At 34.5% G+C, this 13,140-nt stretch overlaps 1 protein-coding gene across 1 annotated transcript; it reads left to right on the top strand.

Annotated features, from left to right (window-relative positions):
• Positions 1 to 4,974: 4,974 nt before the first annotated feature.
• Positions 4,975 to 13,021, top strand: EMB3103 (Pentatricopeptide repeat (PPR) superfamily protein). The gene is made up of 10 exons (XM_086647221.1): positions 4,975 to 5,619; positions 5,976 to 6,060; positions 6,863 to 7,126; positions 7,254 to 7,556; positions 8,316 to 8,420; positions 10,035 to 10,134; positions 10,436 to 10,755; positions 11,662 to 11,838; positions 11,933 to 12,061; positions 12,459 to 13,021. Exons 1-10 carry the CDS (start codon positions 5,264 to 5,266, stop codon positions 12,678 to 12,680), a joined length of 2,061 nt encoding a protein of 686 aa, XP_086503347.1. The 5' UTR covers positions 4,975 to 5,263; the 3' UTR covers positions 12,681 to 13,021.
• Positions 13,022 to 13,140: the final 119 nt, after the last annotated feature.

Genomic DNA, 13,140 nt, shown 5'->3' on the forward strand with positions numbered 1-13,140 from the left:
CCCACTTTCTTTTTGTTGAAAGTGTTACACAAACTCACCTAAAAAGCATTATTGTCAAGTTAATATACATGACGAAAATAAAAGACTAAAGAATAACCTAATCATAATTTGGAATGAGAATTTTGTATTGGAATATCCAGGAGATCTCAAAAATCTGAAACAAAAAATAACAACAACAGGTGACTCAAAAAGTCAAGGCCAAAATCAGTCGAATCAGATATGACGTATGTAATCTTGTGATCAACATCTTACTTTAAGATGGTCGAATATCTTGACCATTGACGACAAATTTCAGTCTGACCTTGTCACCTTGGCCAGATCTTCATTTGAAGAAGAAAGTAATGCAAATGTTGTGTTATAAAGAAGCAACATATTGCATGTGTGGAGTCCCTTTGAGTGTTAGAGAGGGATAGAGTAGAAATATGGAATATGAAATAAAGTAGTAATAGTTCAACAAAAAAAAATGAAATAAAGTAGTAGGACCCTTAGAACATCTTTTCAATGCTATTGATTTTCCAAGCTCATTGGGATCCACTCTATCACATGTTGAAAAAATTGTATCCAAAGGAAAGGGAAAGTTTTGATAGGAGATGTGGACAAACACCAAACATCACACACCACATGACCACTTTAACTAACTCTTGACTTCCAAATTTTTTTTTTCAACCCCTTCAAAATTTCACATCTCCCACATTCAAAGTATTCAATCTTAAGATTTGGGTTGAGTTCCACTTTTGTTGTGTTAGGTATGCCTGCATTTTAGGCTCACACACCTTTTTTGATGAAATAGGCTCACACACCTAGCTCAACATATATATGTTATAAGAACTTTATAATCAAAATATATTATCATGCGAAACCATAAAGATCAAAATCACTTACCTTTTTTGTTGATTGATAATAAGATTTATGTGTACCTTATCTATTTACTTTTCTAATGGAACTTCTCAAGTGAACTTTGATATCTTAAAAAACGATTATGAAAAATACATAAACATATTTTTCTTTTTATTTTCTACTTAGGAATGATCTAGATAAACTCGTTGAGCAAGAAAGAGAAAGCAACAAAGGAGAGAAACTGTGTGTGTCTCGTGGTGGGGTCGACGATCAAACAATCCTAGCCCATCAGTGGCCGTCTAATCCTTTGATAGTAGAGTATGAAGAGTGAGTGTGTTCTCTAATGCTCTGGGTGCCCTCAAATGGATCTAGTTTAAGCCCACTCTTTTGTTCATATGTAATTTTCTAGATTAATAAGTTAATTTGATTTTCCATTACAAAGTTTTCGGTTTACATTTCATATCTAGTCTCAAGTTCTTTTCCCTTAATTTTCCACCCTCAACAAGCTACAGCCAGCTTAAACTAGGTGTCCCGGGAAGTTTTAAAGATACTTCTGTTGTGTTATTGGTGACTACCCCACCCCATTGGTGACTCCTTCCAAATTTGTGGACTAGATTCGAATTTGTGATCTAAAATGAGATTGAGCGTTCCAATTTCAATCTTCTTCTATGGTGGAGGTAGGTTTCAATGATTTTGTGAACTAAAATTAATTCGAACCAAATGATTTTTTTAAAATCAAAAGCGTCTTGAACTTACAGTTTGGTTCTAATCAATCATTCTACAAATCCTTCCTCAAAATCAATCGAATTTCTAAAATTCACCACAGTTAAGACTAATTAATTCAACCCAAAACCCATATAAAATCAGAATATCCTCATTTTACCCCATTGATGATCGATTTCAGTGAAAAATCCAAATAAAACTCTCAGGATTACACGATTTGAATTCGTACAGTGACGAGTTTAGTAAGAGAGATTTTAAAAATTATCTCAACTTTAGAAGCTTCAAAGATTTATTGAGCATAGAATAAAACATAGAGAGCGAAATAAGATTTCTGATTCTGGAGTTTGGGTAACAGAGAACAGAAGAAGAAAAAGAAGAAAGTGGTTAGCGCTCCTTTAGAATTATTGGACTTTGAGCTAATTTTGTGAATTAAAATTGACTCTTATCCACCGATCTCAAGTCAAATACAAAAATGACAGTGTTTGTTTTGGGATGAATCATTTTTTACAATTTTATAAAAATTGAGGGGCGTTGTTAATTTAGAGTCAGAGACGACAATAACACTAATGGGGGAGCTCAAACGATAGAAAATAGTATCTATTATATAAAACAGAAGGGAAAATGATGACTGGGACAAACATCCTTATTTAATAAGAGATATTGTCTAGAAGCCCTTCCCAAAATTTAAGATATAGTCCTTCGTAGAAATTAAATAATCTATTAAAAAAATCGTTCTTAGAAATAAAATATCTAATTTGAAAAAAAAAGGAAACAAAAGATATTGCAAGGGTTAAAAAAAGAAATTGAAATCTGTCTCATAAAAATAACTAATTTAAGAAAAAATGAAATAAAATAAAATAAATAATAAGTAGAATACCAAAAAATTATGGTGTCCACTATATAGCAATAATAAATATTGAAAGTCATCAAATTTAATTGATACAACTGTTCGTGTTCTAGGGCACGGGGTATACTCTAGAGTATAGGCCTCTACGGCAATTTCTATATTTATGTTATACAAAATTATCAAATATTTTAGTCTTATACAAATATTGAAGTAATAAAAATCTATATAATAAAACAGAAGGGAAAACGATGACTGGGACAAACATAATTTTTTTTAATAAATGATATTGTCTAGAAGCCCTTCTCAAAATTTAAAATATAGTCCTTCGTAGAAATAAAGTTACCTATTTAAAAAACAATAATCGTTTCCTTCTTAGAAATAAAATAACTAATTTAAGAAAAAAAAATTTCAAGGGTTAAAAAAAGAAATTAAAATCTCTCTCTTTCAATAAAATAATAGCTAACTTAAGAGAAAAGAAACAAAAAAATAATAACTAATAAAAATCTCTCTCTCAATAAAATATAACAATAAATTTCGTAACATTTGATTGATACAAGTGTCCGTGCCCTAGGGCACAGGATATACCCAAAAGACAAATTCATACATTGATTTTAGTTATGATCTACGACAACCATTATCACACCTTTGGGCTAACATAAAAAACACATTACATATTTTAGCCCAATTTATTTTTGTTTTTCTATTCGTTCTTCTATTCCAACTTGAACTTAAATAATACTTTGGTTTTCAATCTTTTCTAATTTTGATATTGTATAAGGACAATTTTAATATTGTATCACGGATAATTTTGTCAAAAAATATTAAAACAAATATTGCGAAAAATGGAAATCACAAACTCACTCCTTCCCTCCGTTGAGCTATTATTTGCATTTTTGCGCTCCAAACATAGCCTTAAGGTCATCTTAAGGAGACGTAAAAACTCAGTCTTACTTTTCCTTTATTTATATTATTTTACACAAGTCAGTAAATGATAGATCTCACTATCAGTTCTTCACATGAATCGAACTAGTAACTTCTGGATTTTCAGAGTCGACCTACAACTAACAAGTAAGAACAACTCCAACGTGCATGGATTGAGGCTCCCGAATTCAAATTTGGGAGGGCCAACCTGGGAGGGTGGGGCTCCCAGCCCCAAATCAGACCGTTGGGATTCCCTAGCGGCTAGTTGGGGACTCCCAACGGTACAATTGGGTGGATCCCTTATTAAACGGGATCCACCCCAATTTTTATAATTCTCTCCCTCTTTTTCTATCTACAACTCTATCTTCTCTATATTTCAAGCTATCTTCTCTCTATCTCAAGCTATCTTTTCTCTATTCAATCCATCTCCTCTCTTCATCTTTTTATTCACTTCAATGGCTAAGTCCAAACTCTCAATACAATGAAAGCTATCTTCTCTCTAACAATAATGAAAGCTTTGTGGACTTGTTACTAAACTATGAGGACGTTGGTTTATCGAATGATGAGGTCGAAAATTTTTGATTTTAATGAAACACCGGATTCATCGGTAACTATTAAGCGTTATAATCATGTAGGTGATGTCGTGCTTGTTCGTGCTTATTTACATATCGGCACCGATGCGATTATTGGAAATGATCAAAGAGCGGGTGCTTTTGGAACAAGATCACCAAACACTTCAACGAACGTACAAATCAAAATCGTGCTTCGAAGGGTCTTAAATGTCGTTGGAGCGAAATTAACAAGCAATACTGGAAGTTTTGTGGTCGCTTGACAGTGTTGCAAAGGAACCAAAAAAACGGAGAAAATGATAATGATCGGATAATCACTCTTGATATTACATTTTTAGCCTAGTATCTTTACTTTTTATTTTTGATACATTATGAACTTAAATTTTTTTACTTTGCAGTTGAAGTCTGCATATGAATTGTTTAAACATAACAATGACGACAAACCTTTTATGTTCGAACATTGTTATAAAATTTTGAAAGACCATTCCAATTGGTCATCAAACTTATCTCAATCTTCATCAAACAAAAGAAAACCTTCTTCCGACCAAGGCGAAGGATCTCTCTCTACAACCCAACAAAGACACTTGAAAGAAAAACAAGCAAGGAAAAAAATAAAGCCAAAAGTGGTGAAAGTTCAACAACGTCTGAGTTTTGGAAAGAGAGAAATGCGAGTCATGAGTCTAAAGATAAACTTCTACAAGAGACCATCAATGTGCAAAACAAAAGTCTAGACGTGCAAAACAAAAATATAGACGTGCAAAGAGAAAATATACTCGTTCAACGCCAAAAAGAAGAAAATCCGCGAATGCAAATTGGGGTAGGATTGATGAACAAAGATACTTCAAAACATATGTCCTGAACAACTTGTTATTCACAGGAAATTGGTGCAAAACTGGATGAATGAGATTTAATTTAGTTTTAATTTATTTTTTAAAATTTTATTTTAGTTGTTTTAATTATGTATGAATTCTAATATATCTTAATGAATTTTAATTATAATATTCAAAAATTGAATTTGGGAGTTTTTGTTGCGAGTCCGGTGTTTTTTTTATGTTGAAGAGCGAGTCCAGTGTTAGAGTTGAAAAAAAATCAGGAACTCTCAAAATTCAGGGACACCCAAAATTGGGTGTCCTAGCCCATAAGTTGGACATGCTCTGCCAAGGCAAACAAGTGCGAGTCGTTTGGGTTAATTCCAGGATCACTTAAGTATCCGTGACTATACGCGAAACTATGATACTTTGGACGCCTGACCGTTGGATTTTGTACGTTTTAATTACCCACTCAAGATGCATAATTTCATTTCTTAGTTTCTATCAACTGTTATCTTCCTTCTTTCAACTTCTGAAAGAAGAGAGAGAGAGAGAGAATGGAAAATCTTCTCTTGAATGGCGTCCGTGGTGGTGGGTTTCAAAATCTTCTCATCTTTCCATCCACCGTAGCAGGTCCATTGTTTCCTCAATTAAACCCTAATATCACCAACACAATGACCAACTGCCGCTGTCAGCTTACTTCCCCCAACACCAGTTTTAGGAAATTCGAACACAAATCCATTCACATCCCTTCTCCCACAGCCACCACCACCACCACCAGCACCGGAAACAACACCACAACCACTACCACCACCGGAGTTCAAAACAGTTCAAAATCACCATCATTCTCATCTAGACGAGCTACCATTGCCGAAATCCAACAAGCTCCCAATTTGGAATCGGCACTCACTAGGTTTCCATATCCTCTTCACTTCCTCTCAGTTTGAATTTTTACTATTATAACTTCTATCTTCTAATTGTACTGAATTTAGTTATTAGCCAACTAAAATCAAACAAAAATGGATAAGCTTGAGGTTAACCTTTATTTTGTAGAATCACTTGTTATCTTTAATCACATTGTTTTATGTCTTAATGCATCAATGATTACCTTGATATCCTTAATCACATGATTTTATTTGGGTGTGGTACCACTAAAATGAAGTTTCTTGTATATGGATTTCATAATATCTTGTAAAACTACAATCTTGAGCACTTCTTTTATGCATTTCTAGCTCGAGGAGAAACTGAAAGACTTTACTTTTTTGACAGATTAGGACCAATGTTGCAAGCACAAGATATGAATGTCATTTTGCGTAATTTGGGGAATCTAAATAAGTGGCAGGATGTTATCAAGGTTGGTTTTTCAAGTCGACAATTGAGTTCCTTTTTATCGCTAGCTAAGTTCTATATCGTGATGTTTCTTTTTTTTTGTTGAATTTTCTGTTTGTTCGTAATATGTAAGTACTTATGCATTTTGTTGAACTCACTATATTCTAAAAAAAATACACAAATTCCTAAACCAATCCTAACTACAAGCGTAGAAACCCCAAAACACCCAACATTTGGAATCTTTCAAAATTTCATGTGAGCCACTTGTGTGAGATGCTTTTCTACTTGAAATTTGCTCCCCAAGTATGAGTTTAGAAACAAACATAGAAAAAGCTTCACGTGTACTCAATTATGACTCTTCTCATCTGTAGTCCTGCGTTTCCTCCCGTATGCTCGCTCGACTTATTCTTCACGAAAAGAGTGATATTAATTGGGAATTATGAAAAAGTTAGGAAGAAGCTGTAGTTATGAATTAAGGAGGTGGTGCGTTCCCAATAAATTCTTCTTTGTTTGACAAAATAAATTGTAGTACTTCCGAAAGCAATTTTCCAGGTACGGGATTGTATTTCCGTTAGTGTCGTCTGAAACTTGAATTTCTTATACGCCTAATCATTTGGTAGGGTTGTCGCATGTGATAAGTCTTCCCACAAATTTTCGTCTTAGTTGTCACTTACATGCATTAGCACTCCGTGCGTTTGATGGACTTTCCTTTATGTTCATGTGATACCAATTGTTATTTACCCGCGGTCTGCTATTCTTGTTTCTCCGTTCTCCTTTTTTTCTTCTTCTAATGGTAAAATTTGTAATATTTTGTTTCTTTAATGCAGGTCTTTGATTGGATGAAGAAGAATGGGAAGACTAACATTGCATCATATAGCAGTTTCATCAAGTTCATGGGAAAGAGCCGCAATCCACTTAAAGCTCTAGAAACATATAATAGCATGCAAGATGAATCTACAAGAAATAATGTCTCTGTCTGTAATTCAGTATTAGGGTGCCTCATCAAGAATGGAAAAACTGAGAACAGCTTTAAATTATTTGATCAGATGAAGCAGAATGGTCTAGCGCCAGATGCTGTTACTTATAGTACTGTATGTCATATTAATTCCAACTTAGTGGCAGTTAATGCAATCATACTTTGAAGTTTTGTTTCGCGATTTTTATGTTACTTGTAATTCTTAACTCCTCTCTGATCAATGTTGTATATTGTTACCCTAGCTGCTTTCAGGTTGCATGAAAAGCAAACATGGATATACTAAGGCGTTGGCGCTGGTACAGGAATTGAAGCATGATGGTATAAGCATGGACCCTGTAATCTATGGGTCGTTGTTAGCTATTTGTGCTTCAAATAACCGGTCCGAAGATGCAGAGACTTTTTTCCAGCAGATGAAGGATGAAGGTTTTTCTCCTAATGAATATCACTACAGCTCTTTGCTTAATGCTTATTCAGTTGAAGGGAACTATTTGAAGGCTGATGAATTAGTTAAAGATATGAAATCAGCAGGGTTAGTACTTAATAAGGTTTGTTTCATATTCACCTATACTCCTATAGTATATGTTAGTACTAAATAATGAAAACTGTTAACAATAGGTTGGATGTCAACGTTCTTGTTTCCAGTATCTAACCGAAGTCACTAATACTTCTTTTGGAATCTTCTTCTGCATTGCATTTACATCTTGCGCCAATTTGCACACAGGTTTGTTAGGGCTACACAATACTATCTACGTTAACAAATTTGGTTTGGTGTAAAATTTGGCAACACTTGATCTGAAAGTGAAAAACATGTGCAGTGTCACATCCACGTACTGACATTTCTCCACTCACCATATCTTATACCTCATACAGATGCCAGACATCGATACCCTACTGGTGTCCATGTTGCACGACTTCCACATTTCCATTAAGAGCGGGCTAGAAATAACGGGTTGATTCTTTCGGATCTTAAATTCGTTCTTAATGTTTAACTTATCAGAAACCTCTTCCTTTTTCTGCACGAGGAGTCCAATGGCTGAGGGTTTAATACCATTTACAATAAGAAGAGGGTTTGCTGAATTAGAACTAAAGTCCCAAATTTGCATGAAATAGGAATTATTTTTGTCCAAATTGTCATCTGCTTCGTCGATTCATTATGTTTTATTCGTTAGATACTGCACCTGTAGGTCTTGTACAAGTGCACAACTGGATAAGAAAACTCACTGCCTCAACGCGTTTGTTAGTGTACTTTATTTCACTAGCTTCCCGATTATTTCTTAACCTCATTGTTTGTTGTATGACTACAGGTTTTCTTGACTACTTTACTGAAGGTTTATGTTAGAGGTGGTCTATTCGAAAAGGCGAAGGAATTGTTACTCGAACTTGAAACTTTAGGCTATGCTAAGGATGAGGTAAAAGATCTTTATCTCTTTCAATTCTTAGAGCAAATTTCGAATTTTGCAAGTCATGCAAGGTATCTTGAGCCTCTTTTCTATTGTTTAATGCCAAGGGCTGCAATAGTACCAACCCTTGAATGATTATAATATGCAAAGAGTTCGATAATAAGCTTGCATACAACTCAACTTTAAGAAAGCAATGCCAAATTGATTTAGGGGAATTTGAGTACGCCATTCTCTTTTGGAGATGCTTGATGAGAGGCCTTTCGGCACCCCGAGGACATCTTTCAACACATATTTTATGGAGGCCTTCTAGTAGGAGCGAACCCACTCACTGATGGCCAAATGGAAGGGACTTGAATTACTTATAGATATGATACTAGTAGCAACCAAAAGAGCTTCGATATATAATAGGCATAGTAGTATAATCAACTGAAGAGTGAAGAGTCCTAGTTAGATGGCAATAAGGTTACGGATGTTTTATGTTTTCTTCGTCATCAACTGAAATAAAATAACCCTCTTGGTTATGACTTCATTTTCTTTTGTTATTCCTTCTTGTTTTGTTCATTTTTTTGGTAGTTCTTACGTAGCTTTAGCATCGCTTACGTTACCTTTTTAAACCTTTGTTGCAGCGCCTTCTGAGACTCTACATTACTATATCCATGTCCTTGCCCAAAACCTTGTAACTATTTTAGGGTAGGTAATTCACATAGACTTGGTTCTGGTGATGATTCTATCTAAGCTTGATTGTTTTATAAAAGTGGTTTGGTATTAGCAAGGAATGAAATTTCGGTTTCGGTGGAAATTTCGGTCGGTCCAAAAGTGGAAACGTTTCGTAGAAATGTTTCGGTCAGTGTGGAAATCTTACAAATCTACAGAAATGATAGAAATATGATGCAATTATGTATAACAAGATTATTAAACCATAATGAAGCATAAAAATGATGTTTAACATTATCTATTAGTTTGAGGGAGTATTAACAATTACACAGTTACTTCCGGGGGTAAATTGAATAATTTTTTGGCTATAACACCCAAAAGATAACATTCTTACTAATAATAATTAACAAACTATGTTAGTTTGAGAAGGTATCGTCAATTACACAGTTATATTACAGGTGTTACTAAGATAAAATCAATTTTAGGCAGTTAAGTCAAGTCGTAAATCATTCAAACAGATTTAAAAACCATGGAAAACATAACATAAAAATCAAGAAAGATCTAAGCGAAATGAAGATGAAAAAAGACGAAGAAATGGATATTTTTCTAGTATTAGTTTCTCTGGTTTTTTTGCTAGACTTCTACTATGTCGGTCGAAATTTCCATCATGTCGGTGGAAATTTCGTTATTTCCCACAACTTCGGTGGAAATTTCGATCATGTCAGTGGAAACTATGCAGGAAATAGTTGTAAGTGTTATTTCGTGCACCTAATCTCATTTTAGGAAACGTTTCGCGAAATTTCGGTGAAATTTCGGGAAGTTTCATTCCTTGGGTATTAGTATCTACTCTCTGTGGAAACGAAATGCCATAAGTTGTCTGTTTGAATCATGAATTTAAGAATACTTATTCCTTGTTATCGTTGTTAATTAATTACTATCTTCTCTAATCAAATGCAAATATGGTTGTAGTTGCCGTACTGTTTATTAACGGATGGGCTTGCAAAGGCTGGCCATGTAGATGAAGCAAAATCAGTGTTTGATGAAATGAGGAAGAAAGATGTAAAATCTGGTAATTTCATGTTGAATTTTAAATTATGTATGAAGGTGTTGGTTAAGTATATATAGGACTTCGCAACAAAAAAAGATAGTATATATATAGTACTAATAGTGATTAAAATTTTGACCTAGCTTAGAAATTAGTTTCTCTTTAGTCTTTACCATTTCTTGCTTTAAGATACTCGATTCCTAACTAATATTATTCTGTACTTCGGATACCGTATGGAACTAATGCGTATCACTTCCTTAATCTTGTGCATAATTCATTATTTAAAATCATAATCTCTTTCCTGGAATTACAATTGTACATGCAGATGGTTATGCATACAGTATTATGATTTCTGCTTTTTGTCGAACGGGACAATTGGAAGAGGCAAAGCAACTTGGTAGAGACTTTGATGCGACATCTGACAAATACGACTTGGTTATGTTAAATAGCATGCTTCGGACCTACTGCAGAGGAAGAGAAATGGAAAGTGTAATGCAGATGATGAAAAAGATGGATGAACTAGCAATTGAGCCTGATTCTAACACTTTCCATATCTTAATCAAATACTTCTGCAAGGAAAAATTGTATCAGCTCGCATTTAAGACAATGATGGATATGCACAGTAAAGGTCATCAACCAGATGAGGTAAGCAGTAGCTTCCCCGTCAATTTTCCTATGCTTTTTTTTTTTTTTTGAAATTTGATTGAATATATATGATAACGAAAACAAAAAAGTACACTGAGGGGAGCAGAACTAATACATCTCAGTTAATAATGCTCCCCCAATTCGACATGAAGTCCCAATACGAATACATTCTAGCCCAACCTAGGTGTCTGCTCCACCCAAATAAAACACCTAATACATCCTCCCTCTCCACTATAAAGCTTGACCTAGAATCCTTAAAGATTCCTTCATTCCTGGCCTTCCAGATCGACCAGCAAATAACCATAGGGACTAAATTCCAGAGATCTCTCTTAGACTACTTGATAGGGGATTCACCCCTATGCTTGATATCGAGATCCTACTCATTGTTTCATTAACGTTTCTCTGAGATTTACCCAAAGGGAGGTAGGAGCCCTTTGGGTTAGACTTTTTCTGGGACAATGGGATGTGACGAACTGACTGTTCGTACGATGCTTCATAATGGAAACTAGTAACATTTTCTTAGGGGTTCCTGCCTATTGGCATTTGAGGTACAAACTTATAAGTGAAATGCATCTCTTCGTAGAAATGTCGACACTTATAAGATATCATACATTCATATTACATAGGTAGAAAGCGAATGCAATACTTGAGTTTCAGAGATAAGTAAAATTGTATAACTAAATGTCGTATCAGTATCACTACTAAAAACCTAAACATCTAAGTTAGGCTTTATATTTTAATGGAAATTCATTTGTTGCTTTGAATAGTTCAACCGTATATTCTAGTTGACATCGATCTGTTGTAAAACGAAAATATTTCAAGTTATTTTCATGAAATTACGTCGATATCATAGTCAAAGTAGAAAAAAGAATTGAAGAAACATTAATATGTATGGTATATTTGCAGGAACTAGGTTCCTCCTTACTTTTGCAACTTGGAAATGTTGGGGCCTCGTCAGAAGCATATTCTGTTTACAACATTCTAAGATATAGCAAGAAAACAATGTGTAGGGCCCTCCATGGTAAGATATTAAGCATCTTAGTTGCTGGAGGACTTCTGAAAGATGCCTATGTTGTAGTAAAGGTATGGCTAGCCTAATAATGCCGTCGAATTTAAGTCCTTTAGTTATTAAATGGTTTATATGTTGGTTTATATTCTCTGATGTTTATTTGAATAGGACAATGCCGACCAAATCTCCCGTTCCTCATTAAAGAAGTTCGTGGTATCATTTATTAAATCAGGCAATATAAACATGATAAATGATGTCGTGAGAGTTCTTCACAGTTCTGGCTACAAAATAGACCAGGTATGAGAATTTGTAAATTTCGCAAGAAAATCTCAAGTAGTTGTCTTTTGTGTAAAATCCTTTTTCCTGCGGCACAAAACATCTTATATCCCCAAGTTATTGAAATAGAAGAAGAAAGCCGGTCAAAACTGAAATGTACAAATTTGGACAGAGTTTTTGTTTAGTTCCAACATATCCAGCATAAAATGTCAAGGGACACTACCCATATCTGCTCAAAATGAGACCTGGCAAATGCAAGAGAACACTCTTGCAATCTGCCTACCTCTTATGCCTTGCCCGAGAAAAAAACTTGTCATTGAATATACATATGTTGAATTACACATTCTTCTATTTCTTCCTTCTTTGGGTGCGAATTCGATGTTAATAGAGATTTTAACTTTTGTGAGTTTTGTTTCAGGAGGTATTTGGTATGGCTATTTCACGGTATATAGGCGAGCCCGAAAAGAAGGAACTTCTTCTACAGTTGCTTCAATGGATGGCCGGTCAAGGTTATGTGGTGGACTCATCATCAAGAAATCTAATCCTAAAAAACTCTCACCTATTTGGGCGCCATCTTATTGCAGATATTTTGTCTAAACAACACGTTGGGTATCAAAAGTACAGAACACTCTCAGCATGAGAAGTAAATAATTTCCGATGAGTAAAAGAAAGATCAGAGAAGAGAACCGTCGTTGACAAAGGGAACTACAACCTAAATAGGTAAAGAGCGAGTTTCATTCCGAGTTTTCTCGACGAAAGTGGAGAAGTTCCCTGTTTTAATCACGTCATCAATCTTTCTTCTTTCCTGTGAAACTCATCAACATAAAGTGGTTACCTTGCTTGTGTAAGGATTTGTAAATAGTTTTATGCTAGATTTCAATTAGAGTTGAATTACTCTCTCAACACATGGAGTCCAACTATGACTTTGGAAATTTTGTACCAAAGCCCATGTTTCTATTTAAAACTAGCAGTTGATTTTCATGTATGATATGTTCAGAAGGATATCAATCCAATAGAAATATGAAAATAACAAATGCTCAAAAACTGAGGTATTAAATTTGCTAAACAAGGTGAAAAATGGTGAGTTAGAATAAGCAAAA

Source organism: Eschscholzia californica, unplaced genomic scaffold (assembly GCF_041429995.1).
Source record: "Eschscholzia californica isolate CP2 unplaced genomic scaffold, dmEscCali1.0.p SCAF_6, whole genome shotgun sequence".
NCBI classification, from domain to species: domain Eukaryota; kingdom Viridiplantae; phylum Streptophyta; class Magnoliopsida; order Ranunculales; family Papaveraceae; genus Eschscholzia; species Eschscholzia californica.